The sequence below is a fragment of the Bubalus bubalis genome, chromosome 16, assembly GCF_019923935.1.
Source record: "Bubalus bubalis isolate 160015118507 breed Murrah chromosome 16, NDDB_SH_1, whole genome shotgun sequence".
NCBI classification, from domain to species: domain Eukaryota; kingdom Metazoa; phylum Chordata; class Mammalia; order Artiodactyla; family Bovidae; genus Bubalus; species Bubalus bubalis.
This window is the reverse complement of record NC_059172.1, coordinates 53310150-53330863: the sequence shown is the minus strand read 5'-3', so window position 1 is coordinate 53330863 and position 20714 is coordinate 53310150. Positions and strand designations below refer to the sequence as shown.

The 20714-nt window shown below is 46.1% G+C and overlaps 1 protein-coding gene across 6 annotated transcripts in view; it reads left to right on the top strand.

The window, feature by feature from the left end:
* SORL1 (sortilin related receptor 1) overlaps positions 1-20714 on the top strand; it is a 168934-nt gene that overhangs the window by 42204 nt on the left and 106016 nt on the right. For all 6 annotated transcript variants that reach the window (XM_044929604.2, XM_044929601.2, XM_006044879.4 and 3 more), the window contains exons 6-8: positions 837-1017; positions 12913-13014; positions 14021-14190. In XM_044929604.2, coding sequence (XP_044785539.2) covers positions 837-1017; positions 12913-13014; positions 14021-14190 — 453 coding nt within the window. The remainder of the gene's footprint in view (positions 1-836; positions 1018-12912; positions 13015-14020; positions 14191-20714) is intronic.

The following is a 20714-nucleotide window of genomic DNA, read 5'->3' as shown; positions in this document are numbered from 1 at the left end:
GTCTGCCTTTGTTTGAAACTCATAAAAAAGACTGGGAATTGAGTGCTACAGAGATGCATTGCTAGTTTTGGGACAAGGGAGAGGGCATGAAGGAGGGCTTCCTGGAGGAGGGGGACTTGCACGTGGCCTCAGAAGACGAGTAGGATTTAGGTGTGCAGATCAGTGTCTGTGCAGAGGGCATCCGGGCAGAGGGGGATGGTGTGGCGGGAGCACAGAGGGAGGGGTGAGCCCTGCGTTACTGAAAATCAGCATGTTCGAGAAAGAGTTTGTGAAGGAGCCTCTTGGGAGGTGAACCTGCCCTGATCAGATGAACGCTGGCTGCGCAGATCCGTGACAACGGCATGGGACAGACAGGGAGGGCAGCATCTGTTAGAAGGTAGGGGGGCGGGTCACAGGTTCCTCCTGTGGTTTCCTCCAGAGCTGTTCCACTGAGGACATAGCATCCTGGGAACAAACGCTCCTTCATTCCTCTGCAGTTCACAGCTTGAGGCCAGAAGCTTGGTGACAGCCTCGTGCAAGCAGTTCATTGCTCACTGATTCTGAAACACTTGCCTTTCACGTTCCCTTCACTCCAGCACAGCCCAGGCTTGCCTGGAGCAAAACCCAGGCTGCCTTGTGAACAACTGTCCCAGCAGAAGATACTGCGCTCAAGTGGCAGTTTCTTCCCCTCTTTCCTGAGCCAAGGAGCCACCAAAGGGCAGGGTTTGCGGCACAGAGAGCCACAGACGCTTGCAGCTGCCACCACGGTGGCCCCGAGTCCTCGCTGATGGTCTGCATGGCTGGACCTCCATGCCTCAGCGTGGAGATGACGACAGCCACTTTGTTTTTTCTTCCAGGGGAATCGATCCCTACGACAAGCCAAACACCATCTACGTGGAACGGCACGAACCCTCTGGCTATTCCACAGTTTTCCGAAGCACAGACTTCTTCCAGTCTCGGGAGAACCTGGAGGTGATCCTGGAGGAAGTGAGGGACTTCCAGCTGAGGGACAAGTACATGTTTGCCACCAAGGTGGTGGTGAGTTGAAAGCATTAAGGATTAAACTGCTTTTGTGTTTCCTTTCTGAGGCTGGGCGTTCTAGGATCGGGCTGGGAGGGGGGTTCGTACAAGCAGGGATGTGGGGGTGGGGGTTGATTGTAGGCGCTGGACATAGATGGACTTTCCCAAGGGGCCTGGAAGGTTCTGAAAGGTCAAGGGGTGGAAACACTTATATAGCCACTCAGAGGGTCTCTGGGTGCTAGGAATTTGGTCTTTTCCTGGTCCGAGCATCCTTGACAAACACACATTTCTTTGAAATCCCAATGGAAGAACACAGAAAGGAGGGATGGGGCTAAGTGGCTTTTTTCTTTAATCCTACTACTGAATTCTCTTCAACTCAGGCCCATTTCTTTGGGCGGTTTGGACACATGTTCATCTACATGGCTAATAGGATGTGTAGTCATTGGCTAGTGGGAGTTAATGCTCTAAGAAAAGTAGTAATTAAGCTTCCAGCTGTCAGTAAGTAGCTTAACTCTCAGCCTTTGGGAAAATCTTCTCCTTGATTTTATGTGTTGGAGCCACATGCTGAAATGGAGGGCTTGCTCATTCAAAACCACAGTTGATTATTTAACGGGACTTGCCTTGCAGCTGTATCAAGTTGCAACCATACTTCCCCTTGAGTAAAGGAAAAAGCCAGGCCTGGCCAAGAGTCAGTTGGGCTGCTCTAGCTGGAGGGAGGTGAGCTCGCTTCCGTAATGCGTTTTGCGGCTGGTGCCTCCTTGACCTCAGGCTCTGACAGTCTCCTCTGTGCCTGGGAGGTTATTCTTTTCGCTGTTAAACCTTAAGGGCTAAAACCAGATGTCATGTTTTCCTTCAGGTTCTCACTAATTTATATGATTGGTAGCTGGCCAAGCAGAAGCAGGTCAGTGCCCTTGGTAGGTTCTAGGGTGGAGAGAGGATCTCCCCTAAAGGGGAAGCAGGGAGTGAGGTTGAAATCAGGAGAGAAGAGGCGAGAGGCTGAAGGCCAGAGGGGTTCCCCATTACACACCTTGAACAAGGTTTTTTAAAACCACTAAACCATGGCAGATTTTCTTCTGACAGGCTGTTTGCCTTGAGACACTCCCTGGATCATTTGCTTTCTGCCTTGCCTGTCTCTTTCTCTTACACACACATACATGTGCGCATGGACACAGAGCGGCCCAGGAACACAAGCATCCTTGACTTGCTTGGGGCTGGGATGTGCTGGGAATGCGGAGGTGAGAGGTCAGCCTGAGGACTGATACCTCCAGGTCTATGGTGCCTCATAGCTCTTTTTTGTTTTAGTTTCTTGGGCTTGTGCCTTTTGTGATTTTAATTTCTTAATTTTAAGGCCCAAGGAGTGATTCCCAGATTTCTTTTACAGACTGAGTCGAGTGGGGCTGAGGTAGAGCATTATCTTGCATTCCTTTATCCCTATTATTTCTAGATCTCACACCCAAGAATAAGATGTATCCCATTTGGCGCTTTCTGTACTGTTCTTTCTGACCTCAAAGCTCCATCTGTTTTGCAGGCATACCTGCTTTGCCGAGTGCCGATGGTGGTTTCTGTACTGTTTCTGGCCAGTGGTAGGATCAGGGGCCATGTCTGTCTGAGCCACACTGATACAGTACCCAGTATTTTGCACAATGCTTGATATATAACATGTACAATAGAGTTGAATGAATCTTGGCCTAATTTAGAAAGATTAGGCTACTGGGCTTTTTTACTGGGAGCATGGGATGGGGTTGGGGGACATTAAATTATTGGTTCTTTTATTATAACTCTCCCCTCTTGTGTGTGGCTTATTGATTTCCATGGTATCGGTGGCAAAACTGTAGTTGTGTTGACTTCTTCCTTATCAGATGGACGGACCACCAGATTCCAAGGTCAGTGGTGTTAGCTGGAGGCTCCAGGTGAGACAAACTAGGCTACCACCTGGAAGTGTTGTCTTAGGATCACCTGCGTCAGCATCAGCAAGGGCCCTGGTTAAAAATGCAGATGGCCTGGCCCCCATGCATATTCTCCCCCCCACCCCCCTGAAAATCCCTGGGATGCCCAAGAATCTCTAAAATTTGAGACATTCTTCCCTGAAGACTTGTATATGCAGGAGCTTTGGACGGTAATTATATCATCAAAGGGACATTTCTCAGTGGATAGGTTGAGAGGAGAGATGCCACTGGCAGTGGATGAGAAAATAGGTATTTTTGTGTGTAATATATTAGAGTCTTAAGCCATAAGGATATATGACATTGGCCCTGGTTGGATAACTCGATCAATAGGCATGTTGAGGTCTGCACCTCCACCTTACTTCTTATCTGGGGTGTTCCCAGCACTGTAGGTGCTGGATTTGGGGAATTCCGAATGATTTTAATGCTTGTTCCAGCTCTTTGTGACCCCATGGACTGCAGCACGCCAGGCTCCCCTGTCCTTCACTGTTTCCCGGAGTTTTCTCAAACTCATGTCCGCTGAGTCGGTGATGCCAGCCAACAATCTTGTCCTCTGTCGTCCCCTTTCCTCTGTCATCCCCTTCTCCTGCCTTCAGTCTTCCCAGCGTCAGGGTCTTTTCCAGTGAGTTCCCAATGAGTTGACTTTAATGTTAACCGGATTCAAATCAATTTAGGAAAGTCAAGAAAATAATTGCAAAATGACAGAAAATATTGCTTTGGGGTGATTAACTTTTTTGCTTTTTTCCAGCAGTGTGACTGATTCCAATTGCTTGCAAGTTAGTTTTTTAGAACATGTCAGGGCAGCCAACTGGGCTCTGGACTGGGGCTGGTTTCCAAGTCTCCAGAACCCCCTGGGCCCCTCCTGGCCTGGCTCTTATTTCATGAGTGCTTTGTATCTGATGCCCATCAATTTTTTTTATTCCTTGGCTTTTGACATGAATTTCATATACTTAACTACTAGTCCACACGAAATGATAGGGCCTTTAATAATTTGTGCCCTCATGAGCACATGCTTCTCCGTCCATGGGATTTTCCAGGCAGGAATACTGGAGTTGGCTACCATGTTTCCTCCAGGGGGATTTATTTTTTAAGAATATTTATTTACTTGGCTGCTATGCAGCATCTGAGTTGCAGCATGTGGGATCTTCCAGTTGCAGGAGGCAGAATCTTTCTTTAGCTGTGGCATGCAGACTCTTAGTTGTGGCGTGTGGGATCCAGTTCTCTGATTAGGGATCAAACCTGGGCTCCTGCATTGGGACCACGGAGACTTAGCCACTGGACCACCAGGGAAGTTCCAATGGGGCCTTTAAAGCAACAGAGAGGCACCTCTGCAAAGGGACTAACATTAGTTTGTGAACTTGGTGAGACACAGCTGGTAGGTGCTTCCTGTAGTTAACAGTAGTTGCCAAAAAGTTGGAAGGATGTGAGGCTTGGCTGCTTCACTCTCCAGCTTCACTCCCAGCCTCTCCTGAAAGGCAGGCTCAGACATTTCTTGCCCGAAGTGCAGCAGTGAGCCAATGCTTGATGCATGGGCTTGATGCAGTCTCCTCTCTGTTCTTACAAGTGATGGCAGCCACAGCTTGGCGGGGTGCAGACGGTGTTCTCGGGCAGGCTTGGCAAAGCATGCTCTTTGGTTTTGTCAGTAAAGTTTTATTGAAACACAGGCATGCTCATTTGGTGTGTGTCATCCATTGCTGCATTCATGTTAGACTGGCAGAAATGAATCGTTGCATAAAGGCGGGATGGCCCACAAAGGCTAAAGTACTTCTGTGTGGACCTTTACAGAAAAAGTTTGCCAACTATTGTTGTAGAGGCAGGATTCTGTTCCCCTTTCAGTTGGCATTAGGCAGCTAGAATCCTCTAGTGCAGGAGTTTGCACTAGATGAACCTGCAGTGTATCCCCCGAGAGTTCAGGCAACAGGCCTCCCTAAGTTGCTGTGCCCTTTACACACCATGGTCTTATCTTTGGGATGCGTGTGTGAGTGCTCAGTTGCCTCAATCATGTCTGACTCTTGTGACCCCATGAACTGTAGCCCCCCAGGCTCCTCTGTCCATAGGATTCTCCAGGCAAGAATACTGGAGTGGGTTGCCATGTCCTCCTCCAGGAGATCTTCCCGGGGACTGAACCTGGATCTCCTGTGTCTCCTGCGTTGGCAGGCAGATTCTTTACCACTGAGCCACCTGGGAAGCCCAATCTTTGTGATATTATGGCTCATTCAGACAGCTTGCATGCCACAGATTTCCTGAGAGAACTCAATTGTACTTTCACTATTCTGACCAACCAACCACTAATTTCACTATTGGAAACCAACTTCTAACCATCATTATGCTATTTTTAAGCCCCTAATGCTGATAGAGTTAACAGAAAAACCTAGTAATTGCCTCAGAATTGTGGGCTTCTACATGAGAGGTTAACTGACCACAATTGAAGTGTGACTTTTAGGCTAACCAACCAAAATCCAAGCATTGACAAATTATTTTAATTATGACATTGCTTAAATGTATCCGAACATAGACATAGGTATAAGTACCTAACGCTTGTTACTCCATATGCAACAATAAAGTTCAAACGTGTTTATGGATTAAAAAGGAGACTATAATACCAATACATTTCAAATTGATTTTTTATAATACCGGTATTGAGATATGATTCATATCCTGTAACATTTACCCTTGGAAAGTATACAGTTCACTGATTTTTAATGTGTTCATAAGGTCAGGTATTGCTCACCACCATCTAAATCCAGAGCGTTGTCGTGACCTGTGAAGGAAACCTCATACCCGCTAGCAATACTTTGTACTCTTCTTTCCTTCCAGCCCCTGGCAACCAGGAATCTACTTTCTGCCTTATGGATTTGCCTATTCTCAACATTATTATTATTATTATTTGCTGCACCTTGAGGTATGTGGGATCTTAGTTCTCTGACTTGGGATTGAACCCACACCCCCTGCATTGGAAGTGTTGGGTCTTAACCACTGGACCACCAGGGAAGCCCCCCTTTTAAATTCTTGATGTGTTATTTCCTTTAGTTCTTTGAAGGTGTTTAGGATGGAGGATTTGAAGGTTAGGTCCGGCATCTGGCCTTCCTCAAGAATAGGTTGTAGTGACTGTTGTGTTTGCTTTTCATTTTTTGGTGGAAAACCAGATATTTTAAGTGATATGCTGTGGCAGCTCTTCACATCAGGGTAAGTCCTTCCAGGGGCTTTTTGTTGTTGCCTTTTTTGGGTTTTGTGTTGTGAGTTTCCTGCATTAATTTTGTAAAGTTTGCATCCATCAGTGGGTGTGGCAGTGAAGTCCTGACCGTTAGTGCTCAGCTGGTGAGCAGTGATTTCCTAAAGCGCTTTCAGCCAGTCTGTCGGCCTTTGCTGAGGCCTCTGAGTGTGTGTTGGCGGCATGCCTTCGGTGCCTTCTCCAGCGCTGCCTTAGTCTTCACTTCTTGTTTGTGTGGAGACTCAAGATGATTAACCAGATGTGAGGAATTAGGCCCTTTCCATTCTTTCCTGAACAAAACACAGCCCTGCATGCGCGTGGCCTTGTAAATTCCTTGGAATGTTTCAGAGCTTATCAAGGCCTCTTATGGACATCTTCTCCCATTTTTCCTTTTATGCTTTTTAGTTCACCCTTTGTGAGCTCCAAGTGATAATGTTTCTCTGGCAGATGTGGTGTTAAAACACCACTTGTCGGTGTTTCCCGTAAATGCCCAGGCTGTAGGTCTGTGTGTGGAGAGAGCTGAGTCAGGTTATTTAAGGAGACGACCTGAGAATGCAGCTATCAAACGAGTCACCAGGCAGATAAAATCTGACAGTCCTCTGGCTGTGGGGCATTTGGGGAGCTCCAAACCTGTTCTGTCCTCTCCTGGGCTGCTGGTTTTCAAAGCGATTGTGGCTGTGATGCTGTGGGTTTCCCACGCTGCTAGTACCTCAGCTAGAGAAAGAAGGGTTGGGATTAGGACAAGTTGAAACATCACCAAGTTCACCGTTCTTGCTGAGCTTCAGTCATTGTCTTGAATAAATGCCTCTTGAATTTATTTAGTTTTCAGGATTCTGAAAAAGTTGATTTTGAGAATTTTTGTCAATGCTCTTCTTGTTCGCATGGATGAGTGGATTTTTAGAGTTCTTTCCTCTGCCATTCCAGAAGTGCTTTCAGTTAATATTAACTCTGCAAACTTTTTATTATTTCCACATCTACAAAAAAAAAAAAAATTTTTTTTTTTTTGGTGCTGATATGACCTCTCCTTGTGCCTTTATTCAGTCTCAAGAGTATCTACGTTTGCTAATCTCTTTTCAACTGTCTATGCACTACTTATTTTTCCTTGGACTATTTTAAACTAAATCTCAGATATATCATTTTATTTATTAATTATTAGGCATAGATAACATGAAGGGGAGTGATATTTTGCTGAAACTGTGTTACTGCTTTGAAGAGAAATTGGCAGCAAGTGTTACAGCCCAGGTGCTTCTGAACCCATGTCTTTGCCACGTGCCTTGGGTCCCTCATTTCTCCCACCAATTTTATCTGAAACTTTCAGTTGAATAGATCACTGTGACATCTTTTGGCCTTCCCTTGGCAAGAATATATCATACGTTCCCTTCTGCTCTCTTCTCCTACCCCCTACCCCTTTTTTTTTTGGCTATTGACTTAATGTGAAGCATAAATGTAAATTCAAGCTTTGAAATTCAGATTATTCAGATTCTTATATTTGTTTTCTACTTATCAGAAATGAAAACACCAAATGAAAAATATCTTGCTATGAATTCACAGGCCCTATAATATTGCTGTAAATTAAAACATTTAAATAATTCCTAGTTGTTGGTGACAGTATGTGTGCTGGTAGATGTATTAACTGGAATAGCCTTTCAGTAAGGCCATTTATCCTGTCAAAATGGAAAATTTGACCTAGGAATTCTAATAATGCATCTTACAGATTTTCTCCTGTAGCTGTGAAAAAGGTAATTCATACAAGTACATTCATTGAAGAGTGCTTCTGGAAATAACCTAAATGGCCATTAATAGCTGTTAAATCAAAGATGTCTAAGATACACTGCTGATGGAAAAAGTTAAATTGTAGAACAGTAAGATACTCTGTTAATGAAAAAAGTGTTACATAATACCATTTCTCTCATGAGTTACACAGCCAATTTCTATCATGATCCAGTTGTATGTGAAAAAGAAATTTGCATATATCAATTTGGCAATGTGTTTGGCTACTCTTAACAGACTAGAAATAAAAGCGACTTCGCCAAGACGGAGGTTTATTTTTCTCTCTTTAGTGCTGCCTAAAGCTAGGGCTGGCATGTTGGTGCCCTGGTGTTCCTGGGGACCAAGGCCTCTTTTTCTTAATTTTTTGGCCGCCCACGTGGCATTTCCCTGACCAGGAACTGAACTTGTGCCCCCTGCATTGGAAGAGCAGAGGCCTGACCACTGGACCACTGGGGAAGTCCCCAAGCCTCTATCTTGCTGTTTCACCATCCAAAGGAACAATTTCCACACTCTCCCTGATGGTCCCTGAGATTTACACTAGGCTTCGAGTCTGTTGGAGTCAGGAAGAGTGAGGACAGATAGAAAGGCCGCAATAGGACCCTCCCAGCTGGTTCAGTCCCTTTCAACAGCTTTCCTTGAAACCCAGCACAATAGTCTGTTCATGTCTCATTGACTGGTCCTTAGTAACATGACCACACAGAGTTGTCCAAAAGAAAGGGAGCCTTCGGCTTTTATCTGGGTGGTTGTCAGGGTTTGCTAAGGAGGAAAGGCTGGTGGATGTTGTGGTGAGTGGCACGTCTGTCACTGTGCAGATATGCTCACGGGTGGTGGCACAGAGCATCTTATGAGAGGAAGCGGGTCTGCATTTTACCCTATACCTGTCTGTACTGCTGGATTTTTCATGAGCATACAGTCTCTTACTCCTATAATAACGATAAAGAGAAATTCAGCATCGACAATGGTTGAAGAAATACATCTTACGGTTAATAGTGTGTCATAGTTTTATTGTTAACACTTTTCTTGGTGGTGGTAAAATATTACACTAACTTGTCTACAAATGCTTTAGAAGTGAACCTAACTATCCAGACTTAGGAATACTTCTCCCAGAATAAAGTGGGATGGATGTATTTAGAGGTTTTTCATGACCTTAGTACTCTTGCATTTATATCTTGCTATCTATTCTCACTGCTCAGGTCTCCCAGCAATCATCTTTAAGAACATATAACTGGTGATGGGCTTGGACTTCCCTGTTGGTCCAGTGGTTAAGACTCTGTGCTCCCAATGCAGGGGCCCTGGGTTTGATCCCTGGTTGGGGAACTAAGATCCTGCATGCTGTGTGACACAGCCAAACAAACCCAAGAAACAAACAAACAAAAGCTAATGATGGGCTTGAGTGTCACTGAGAGAAATGGCTCCTTTCTCAGGTATAGCTGCAGTAGGAAGTAGTGAAAAAACATAAAGCATAAAAAAATGTTTCACTGATATCTGTGTCTAGTTCTAGTTCCAGTTCAGTCACTCAGTTGTGTCTGAGTCTTTGCGACCCCATGAACCTCAGCACGCCAGGCCTCCCTGTCCATCACCAACTCCCAGAGTCCACCCAAACCCATGTCCATTGTGTTGGTGATTCCATCCAACCATCTCATCATCTGTCATCCCCTTCTCCTCCTGCCCTCAATCTTTACCAGCATCAGGGTCTTCTCAAATGAGTCAGCTCTCTGCATCAGGTTGCCAAAGTATTGGAGTTTCAGCTTCAGCATCAGTCCTTCCAATGAATATTCAGGATTTATTTCCTTTAGGATGTACTGGTTGGATCTCCTTGCAGTCCAAGGGACTCTCAAGAGTCTTCTCCAACATCACAGTTAAAAAGCAGCAATTCTTCGGCGCTCAGCTTTCTTCACAGTCCAACTCTCACATCCATACATGACTACTGGAAAGACCATAGTCTTGACTAGATGGACCTTTGTTGGCAAAGTAATGTCTCTGCTTTTGAATATGCTATCTAGGTTGGTCATAACTTTCCTTCCAAGCAGTAAGCGTCTTTTAATTTTATGGCTGCAGTCACCATCCGCAGTGATTTTGGAGCCCCCAAAAATAAAGTCAGCCACTGTTTCCACTGTTTCCCCATCTCTTTGCCATGAAATGATGGGACCGGATGCCATGATCTTAGTTTTCTGAATGTTGAGCTTTAAGCCAACTTTTTTACTCTGCTCTTTCACTTTCGTCAAGAGGCTCTTTAGTTCCTCTTAACTTTCTGCCATAAGGGTGGTGTCATCTGCATATCTGAGGTTATTGATATTTCTCCCGGCAATCTTGATTCCAGCTTGTGCTTCTTCCAGCCCAGCGTTTCTCATGATGTACTCTGCATAGAAGTTAAATAAGCAGGGTGACAATATACAGCCTTGATGTACTCCTTTTCCTATTTGGAACCAGTCTGTTGTTCCATGTCCAGTTCTAACTGTTGCTTCCTGACCTGCATATAGGTTTCTCAAGAGGCAGGTCAGGTGGTCTGGTATTCCCATCTCTTTCAGAATTTTCCACAGTTTATTGTGATCCAGTCAAAGGCTTTGGCATAGTCAATAAAGCAGAAGTAGATGTTTTTCTGGAACTCTCTTGCTTTTTCGATGATCCAGTGGATTTTGGCAATTTGATCTCTGGTTCCTCTGCCTTTTTTAAAGCCAACTTGAATATCTGGAAGTTCACGGTTCACGTATTGCTGAAGCCTGGCTTGGAGAATTTTGAGCATTACTTTGCTAGCGTGTGAGATGAGTGCAATTGTGTGGTAGTTTGAGCATTCTTCGGCATTGCCTTTCTTTGGGATTGGAATGAAAACTGACCTTTTCCAGGCCTGTGGCCACTGCTGAGTTTTCCAAATTTGCTGACATATTGAGTGCAGCACTTTCACAGCATCATCTTTTAGGATTTGAAACAGCTCAACTGGAATTCCATCACTTCCACTGGCTTTGTTCATAGTGATGCTTCCTAAGGTCCCCCTGACTTCACAGGATGTCTGGCTCTAGGTGAGTGTGAGTGATCACACCTTCATGATTATCTGGGTCATGAAGATCTTTTTTGTACAGTTCTTCTGTGTATTCTTGCCACCTCTTCTTACTATCTTCTGCTTCTGTGTATTTATATATATTCATAAGGATTTATATAGGGTGGCTTAAATCATCTGACCTTGATACATAGCTATAAAACTTAATTGACTTAAGGAGGGCTTTTGGAATTTATACATAGCAATTTTGGGAACTCTCTCACTCGGGTGATGCATTTTGTGTTTTTAAAAAATCCATCCTTTCTATAGCCCCATACTGAGGACAGGCTATTATGCAGTTTTCAGGGTGCCATTTTAGGAAGGCAGTCTCCTGTACTTCTCTGCCTGGCTTCTTTAAAACAGACTACTTTTAACCAGTGTTCAGTGGTGGCTTGGAAAAAGTGTGTGTGTGTGTGTGTGTGTACATTCAGCTGCTCAGGTGAATAGAAAACAACTTCACCTTCATCAGCTTGCTCTTCACAAAATTTGTTAGACATCCTTGGGCATGGAGTATTTAGCAGTTGCCATATTACAGTCAAGAAAACGTGACATCAAAAAAAAAGGAAAACTTGAAATCTTCTATATTCTGTAGGAGTTAAAAATCTGTAATTAACAGTAGCAACATAGTCAACAATAAGTGAAGCCAAACTCACCATTTCTGGCTGGGGATCCCGACATTCAAGTCGGATGATAGCCATGCCCATGAGGATGTCCTCACGAGGATGGACCTCCCTGTCTGTTCTCCTAGGCATGCAATATTGGCCTTCAGTTTCCGGTCACAGACTTGTAGAACTGGAAAGAGAGACGTAGAGCCTTTGTAGTGTTTCTTATTCTTTTTTGGATCACTGGCCCTTTTGAGAAACTTCTGAAATGTCTGTATCCTCCCAGCACAGTGAGTGAGTGCATCCACATGCAAAATTTGCATATATATTTATGGGGTTCCTGGATCATTTAAACCCATACCAAAGTCCTCATTCAAATCAGCTTCTCAATTTATAGAGGGATACACTGGAACCTAGGCTTCCCTGGTAGCTCAGATGGTAAAAAATCCGCCTGCAATGTGGGAGACGTGGGTTCGATCCCTGGGTTGGGAAGATCCTCTGGAGCAGGGAATGGCAACCCACTCCAATTTTCTTGCCTAGAGAATCCCCATGGACAGCGGAGCCTGGCGGGCTGCAGTCCATGGGGTCACAAAGAGTCGGACACGACTGAGCGACTAAGCACACAGAAATTGGAACATAGAGAAATTGAGCACTGACTCTGAATCTAGTGCTTTTACACACATGAGCAAGCTCCCAGCTGTGATTAATATCCCTGAAACACTGTAAACAGCGTCACGTGCATGGTCAGCATCCCATGGAGTACTCTGTCTCTACCAAAGAAAACATATTGTAGCAAGAGACCCTAATCAATGAGAAGGATTAAAAGACTGAAAAATAGAATCAGTGACAATTCCTTCAACTGTTGGTAAAAATTAAAGCCCCATGACTCGGGGATCCTTGTGATCTAGAAATAGTAGAAAGGGGAAGAGGATGTGTTTTGTATGCATATCAGGTGTGAGGCGGACCTCACCCTCTGGTGGTTTGGGGGCTGTATGTTCTGCCCCGCTTGTCTCTCCAGCCTCATCACACAGCCCTCTCCCTTTCGCTCTCTGCTTAAGCTTTGGCAGCCCCCGCCCCCCTCCCCAAGCTCAAGTTCTCCCTTCATACTTTGTCCTTTCTCTTCATGTAGTGCCTGGAGTGTCTGTATCTATTGCAGACCAGGTATCTAGGATATAGTGGTACAGCCCAGGCTGCCCAGTGATGGCACACGTTGCAAAATGTGCATTTGTGGTAACACTATTTAGTGTTTTTTGTAGAATCAGAGGGATCTGACTTTCCTGTTTCCGTTTACACTTGTTCTGAATGATTATCATATGGTACAGTTGATATTTTTCTCCTCCTCTTCCTTGGCAGCATCTCTTCGGCAGTCCACAACCATCCTCTGTCCAGCTCTGGGTCTCCTTTGGCCGGAAGCCCATGCGAGCAGCCCAGTTTGTCACAAGACATCCTATTAATGTGAGTGGGGTCTGCGGTGGAGGGCGGGGGAGTGCTGGTGTCCTCAGGCGGAGGTCAGGGGGAGGGTGATGGGGGGAGGATATTTGATGGAGGCTCCCTGGAGTCACTTTCTAGATTAGTCTCTATGCTTTTGGGCATCTTGGTCTGTTTTTTCCCTCTTCACTTTTTGAAGTGGAGCTGAATGGGAGCCTTAATTTGCTTGAAGTGGAGAAGGATTGGCAGAGAGGTTTGGAGCCAGAGTCAATGGGCTCAGTGTGCCCATGCTGAAGGAATGGGAGGGTAGGGACAGCAGCAGTTATTCATTAAGTACCTGCTGTGTTGCTCACAGATGGCGAGGTTCCATAAGGGGACAGGATTGGAGCCTCACCCTTTTAGAAACAGATGGGTTGGAGAGTCCGAGAACAGAGCAGAGAAAGAAACCATGTACAGTCAAAGGCTTGACTGTGCAGCCTGTGTCAGGACATAGAGAACCATAGGAAGGTCAGTGTGAGCTGGGTCATTGGAGAAGTGACCGTGGGGAGGAGGTGGCATTTGAACGCCTTGATGCCAGGACCTGGTGTGATGGAGGATTAGTAGCTCAGAGGAATATGTGATGGAGAACATGTTTGTCAGTTCTTTGCTTTCTCTGGGTTCTGCCTTCCTGTGGTCATCTTAGAGGAAATGAGAGGGAAGGAAATGCACATTAATTTGCATTATGCTTTGTAGTAACGATAGGGAGACATCATTACGTAAAAGTGATTTCTAGGTCATTTTTGGAGTTCAAGGCCCATTCTTATTTTGTGCCCCATCTGCCGATAAGGGGTCTGCTCCAGCCACAGGACAGCCTCAGGGTCTCTAAAGACAGTCAGCCAAGCTTCTTTCCCAAGACCGGGAGGCTCTCATGGGCTCCAAGACTGCCCTCTTCCCTGGGACACTGAGAAGCCCTTGCTTGCGTGTGCAAAGGGACCTTCCACAGGGCATATGTGTTTTTTTTGACTTGTGTCTTTTTAATTTTTTGATGCCAAAGGAATATTACATCGCAGACGCCTCCGAGGACCAGGTGTTTGTGTGTGTCAGTCACAGTAACAACCGCACCAACCTGTATATCTCGGAGGCAGACGGGCTGAAGTTCTCACTGTCCTTGGAGAACGTGCTCTATTACAGCCCAGCGGGGGCAGGCAGTGACACCTTGGTGAGGTAAGGAGACCGGTAGGCGGGGCTGCTTCCTGCTTTCTTACCCTGCACGAGCTCTCATTGGGTGGTTTTCAACATCCCCTGAACATTTGGATTCCCCTGGGGGTGGTTTCAGAAGCCCCAGTGATTACTGGTTCACCTTCCCAGACATTACTTTTTTTATCTGGTTTGAGGTATGACAGGCACTTGAGGATCTTTTTTAATTTTTAAAACAACTTGAACTAATTCGGTGTTGTCTGCCCTGGGTCTTGGTTGCCGCTGGTGGGCTTTCTGCCGTTGTGGGGAGTGGGGCTCCTCTCTGGTTGCAGTGCACGGAGTTCTTACTGCAGTGGCTTTCTCTTGTTTCGAAGCGCCGGCTCGAGAGCGTGGGCTCAGTAGTTGTGGCTAGAAGGGCTCTAGAGCACACGCTCAGTAGTTGTGGTGAACGGGCTTAATTGCCCCGAGGCATGTGGGATCGTCCCAGACCAGGGATCGAACCTGTGTCCCCTGCATTGGCAGGAGGATTCTTAACCACTGGACCACCAGGGAGGTGCCCACATGTTTATGTGGTGCAGAGGCTGAGCACCGCTGCGCTGGGCGACCCTTAGGATCACTGCCACCATGTCAGCCACTCCTTTGGGGTTCCTTCATTCAGTTACCTGGTTTTGTGGTCTCAGACCCAGTAGGAAAGAGCACTGGCAAAATGTCACCACCACCTCTGGGCCAGCTGGCATGTGTGTCTACAAGGCCCTTCCTCCAGGTGATTCTGGTTAATTAACATCATTATCCTCCCCCCCACCATCCCCCAGTAATTGCAAGGTATTGTTCTGTGGTATCTGTGGAAAAGTCTTTTATCAGTACGTCACATGCCTGGAGTGGTCCTGCTCTAGCTGTGTTCTCGGGGCCATGGAGGAGTCCAGGACTGGGAAGGGGTGGATGCCATGCCATGTGGGTGGCACTGTGATCCATCAGTGGCACGAGATCACTTACTCTCGTTTGTCTGTGACAGACCATTCTTGTGTGCGTCTCATTGTGACTAAGACTGCACTCTGCTCTTGGGAAGAGCCAGCTGGCACAACTGGCTGGTCTGCAGTGAGGTCTAGCTCCAGTGCTGTGAACCTCAGGTCAGAGGGCACGTTCTTGCTTGCCTGCTATCCCTCTTCAAGTTGCCAGTTCATTCAGCAAGGATGCTGCTGTTCACTGCCTGGTGGCTTTGTGTGTACAGCCGTGCTGTATTGTATCCAGCAAGGAAAACTTGGAACAAGCTCCCTGATCCATGGAGCTCTTGTTCTAATTGTGGGAAGACAAAATAGAGACAAATACGTACTCTGCCGATAATGCTGAGTGTGGAGAAGAAAAATAAAGTGAGATAAGAGGACAGAGGGTTACCAGGGCATATGCTTTATATGAGCTGGTCATGGAAGGCTGTTCTAGGAGGCTGATGTTTGAGCAGGTGCCTGAGTTACACAGGAGTGGGAGCTGGGCACATAACTTGGGGAGGAGCTTTGCAGGTGGAGGAACAGTAGGTACAGGGGCTCTGGGGTGGGACTTGAGTGGTTTAAGAGCAGTGTGGAGGCCAGGGTGGATCAACCAGCTGATGGACGGGAGAGAGCATCCCTAAGACACAGGAACCAAGAAAGCAGGGTTTAGATTGTACAGGGCCCTCAAGGGCATAGCAAGATCTTTTTTCTTCTCCTAAGCATGATGGAGGGTTTTGACCAGAAGCTGGATATCACTTGATTTAACCTGTTACATTTTTTGGACACCATTTTAAAAAATGTGAATTGCATTATGTAAAGAAAAGTGCATAAAACATAAATGAGCGGTGTTATAGATTATTTTCAGTGGATACTCATGTGACTTATCTTTTAAAGAAGCCATGCTAGATGCTGTGTGGAAATTAGACAGCAGACTTGCAAACTGGGGGGGTCCAGCTGTGAGATCACTGCCGAAATCCAGGCCAGTGGAGGTTGAGGTTGGCGGGACCTGGAGCGGTAGCAGTGGAGATGATGGAAATGGTCAGAGGCTTCCTGATGGCTCAGACGGTAAAAGACCCGCCTGTAATGCAGGAGCCGTGGGTTCAATCCCTGGGTTGGAAAGATTCCCCTGGAGGAGGGAATGGCTACCCACTCTATTCTTGCCTGGAGATTTCCGTGGGCAGAGGAGCCTGAAGGGCTACAGTCCGTAGGGTCGCATAGGAGCGACTATCACTTTCGCTTTGACCCATTTGCTGAGGCATTTGGCTGATGGATTGGACATGGGGCTTGAGAGAAGGAGGGGAAGTCAGGGACCCACCGCTGCTCGGCTGGAGCAGCTGTGGCACAGTGATGGTTTCAGACTGTCCGGGAGGCTGGGCGAGTTCCCATCTGAGGATGCCTATTAGATACCAAGTCGAGAACTTTCTGTGTGCTCTGGTACACTTTTCCACACCCTATTTCTTCTCTTTTGGAGGTGCTGTCATCTTTTACTTCTTAGCTTTGTTTCCCAGCGTAGACTCAGAGGTTATTTATTATTCAGTGTCTTGTGTTATAAACCATCCCTGCCGTGATTCATCCTCAGGTTGTTCTGGTTTGGTCGGTCACTGCCTCCTCAGGCTGGCTCCCAGTGGCTTTCTTTTATTTTTAATGATTTATTGAAGTGAAATTCTCATAACGTAAACTTACCCATTTTAAAGTAAACAACTCAGTGGCATATAGCACATTTACAGTGTTGTGCAACCACCAGCCTTACCTAATTCCCAAACATTTACATTTTTCCCAAAGAAAATCACTTAACTGTTCAGTAATTTCTCTCCCCTAAGCCCCTGGTAGTCACCAGGCTACTTTCTGTCTCTATGAATTTGCCTTTTCTGGCTATTTCATATAAAGAGAATCATACCGTAACACCTGACCTTTGTACCTAGTTCACTTCGGGTAATGTTTTCGGATTTTATCCATGTGTAACAGGTGTCAGTCGGAGAAGGCAATGGCACCCCACTCCAGTACTCTTGCCTGGAAAATCCCATGGGTAGAGGAGCCTGGTAGGCTGCAGTCCATGGGGTCGCTAAGAGTCGGACACGGCTGAAGCGACTTAGCAGCAGCAGCAGCAACAGGTGTCAGTACGTCATTCCTTTGTAGCAGTGAGCCAATAGTCACCTTCAGTTCAGTTCAGTCGCTCAGTCGTGTCTGACTCTTTGCAACCCCATGGACTGCAGCATGCCAGGCTTCCCTGTCCATCACCAACTCCCAGAATTACTCAAACTCATGTCCATTGAGTCGGTGATGCCATCTAACCATCTCATCCTCTGTCGTCCCCTTCTCCTCTTGCCTTCAATCTTTCCCAGCATCGGGATCTTTTCCAATGAGTCAGTTCTTCACATCAGGTGGCCAAAGTATTGGAGCTTCAGTTTCAGCGTCAGTCCTTCCAATGAACATCCAGGACTGATCTCCTTTATGATGGACTGGTTGGATCTCCTTGCAATCCAAGGGACTCTCAAGAGTCTTCTTCAGCACCACAGTTCAAAAGCATCAGTTCTTCGGTGCTCAGCTTTCTTTATAGTCCAACTCTCAACATCCATACATGACTACTGTAAAACCCATAGCTTTGATTAGACAGACCTTTGTTGGCAAAGTAATGTCTCTGCTTTTTAATATGCTGTCTAGGTTGGTCATAACTTTTCTTCCAAGGAACAAGTGTCTTTTAATTTCATGGCTGCATGAAATTAATTTCACCATCCACAGTGATTTTGGAGCCCCCCAAAATAAAGTCTGTCACTGTTTCTATTGTTTCCCCATCTATTTGCCATGAAGTGATGGGACCAGATGCCATGATCTTAGTTTTCTGAATGTTGAGTTTTAAGCCAACTTTTTCACTCTCTTCTTTCACTTCATCAAGAGGCTCTTTAGTTCCTCTTCACTTTTTGCCATTAGGGTGGTGTCATCTGCATTTCTGAGGTTATTGATATTTGTCCTGGCAATCTTAATTTTAGCTTGTGCTTCCTCCAGCCCAACGTTTCTCATGATGTACTCTGCATCTAAGTTAAGCAGGGTGACAATATACAGCCTTGACGTACTCCTTTTCCTATTTGGAACCAGTCTATTGTTCCATGTCCAGTTCTAACTGTTGCTTCCTGACCTGCATAAAGATTTCTCAGGAGGCAGGTCAGGTGGTCTGGTATTCCCATCTCTTTCTGAATTTTCCACAGTTTATTTTGATCCACACAGTCAAAGGCTTTGGCATAGTCAATAAAGCAGAAATAGATATTTTTCTGGAACTCTCTTGCTCTTTCAGTGATCCAGTGGATGTTGGCAATTTGATCTCTGGTTCCTCTGCGTTTTCTAAATCCAGCTTGAACATCTGGATAGTTGCCTGACTTGTAATTAAAATCATGAACCACTCTCTCTCTGGCCTCTTGCCGACTCTTTTTCACCTTTGAGAGACTCTGTGGCTATGGGGCCAAGAAGTCACAGCTTGGCCAAAGTTCCCTCAACTTCTGCATTTGTCAGCTCTTCAGGATGGAGATGGGAAGGGGAGCCCAGAGCTGCAGAGTGTGGCTCTCTGCGGGGTGGGAATGTCCATAATGCAAGCACGCAAACGGCCCTTTATGAAGTTACAGCATTTCCCGCCCCGCCCCGCCTGAGCATGTAGTCCAGTTATGAAATTGAAAATAGATTTACATCAAGATTCATAGACTAATTTCCTCTTTGACTTTCTCATTTCTTTCTTCAGATTTTTATCTTGAGACTGGAGATGTGCTCACTTAAATGACCTTTGTCATCTGCATCTCCATCTCAACGTGATGACACGGGAGAAGTGTGAGTGAGCAGTTTATGTGGGCAGGCTGGCTTAACTTAGAAAGGAAAACCAAACAAAACAAGCTATTCTTTGTGCCTAGTGGGGAAGTGGGTGCCAAGGACCTGGGTCTCATTACTTAGAGACCTGGAGGAGGAATTCTTCCCGGGAGTGGCCCTGATCTTGGTGAGAGGTGCCGAGGAGAGGCACTGTCTAGATGGAGGGACAGACGTGGAGTAGATGGAAGTGGCTTGCCTGCGGGGCATTTTGAGGAGGACTGCTGGGTTCTGGGCTGAAGGTGGCTGAGAGGGACCTGGTGAGCTGCCTGGCGAGAGGGAAAAGCAAGTGGTGAGAGCCAGTGAGAGAAAATGCAAGAATACGGACTCTTGCGGAGAGATGCTTGGGTGAGTCAGGTGGTTGCAGGGTGCGAGGTGTTAGAAGGAGAGATGACAGGATGGACCAGGGCCCAGAGGAGTGTGGAGGTACAGTGGACAGGCTTCTGCTTGGATTGAAAAGATAAAATGCCAGGAGAAAGACTGAGGAAAGAAACAGGGCTCCTCGAGACGAGAGAAACTCAGACTTCCCAGATAAATTGGAAGAAGCCTGTGGTGGCCCTCACAATAGTAGGATCACAAGCAGGAGAGTCGTGTGAGTAGAGGGCAAGGTGGGTAACAGACCTGGGCTGATTCCTGCGGAAGCAACTGAAAACCAACTAAACCGGAACTGAGGAAACCACGTGTCAGAACGTTTGGTCTCAGCGCCAGTGTCTTCTGGGGGACCTTGCTCTGTCTCAGGCGGGGTGGCTCTGCCACTTCTGTGGGCATCTTTCTGTCTGAACTGGCGAATCAGTCTTCCTGCTTCAGATTTATATGACAGATGACAGGAAAGTGCAGTTCTGGTTTTTTTGTTTTTTTTTTTTAATTAATAAAGCCCGGTGGCTCAGAACTCTCCCAAATAAAGGACATGCTTCCAGTTTTAAAAGCCACGTGTGAACTGTAGCTACCCTTTCTTGGGGATGAGTCCTTAGAACGTGTACCATGTTAGTGCAAAACTACTGCTCAGGGAAGTTGCAGGATCTGGAACTTCCTTAACGAACATAGCAGTTCAGGCCAGGGAGGTCTTTGTCTCTGTTTCCCTGTTAATAAGCATAACCTCAAGGTTTCCAGAGCCATCCTTGTTGGATGTACTGTGTCTTTGGGAAGGCTTCTGCTCTGTTCCCTGACAAATCCTATGGACTTCTGTCTGATCAGGGTGTTGGCTAATTAGTTGTAAGTATCTGGACAGTGTAACCCCTTAGCTATATTTCTATGCTGCTGCTACTGCTGCTAAGTCGCTTCAGTCGTGTTCAACTCTGTGCGACCCCATGAACTGCAGCCTACCAGGCTCCTCTGCCCATGGGATTCTCCAGGCAAGAGTACTGGAGTGGGTTGCCATTGCCTTATAGACTGGGTTAAATTGTAAGCCCCAGCACTACACTATAATTTTTTTTTTAAATTGAAGTCTAGTTGATTTACAGTGTTGTGTTAATTTCTTCTGTGTGACAGGGTGATTCGTTTGTATACACATATGCACATAAACACACACACATATTCTTTTCCATTATAGTTTCTCGCAGTATATTGAATATAGTTCCCTGTGCTATACAGTAAGACCTTTGTTACTTATCCAGCCTATACATAAAATAGTTTGCATCTGCCAACCCCGAACTCTCAGTCCTTCCCTATCCCATCCCTGTCAGCAGCCACAGGTCTGTTTTCCATGTCTGTGAGTCTGTTTTT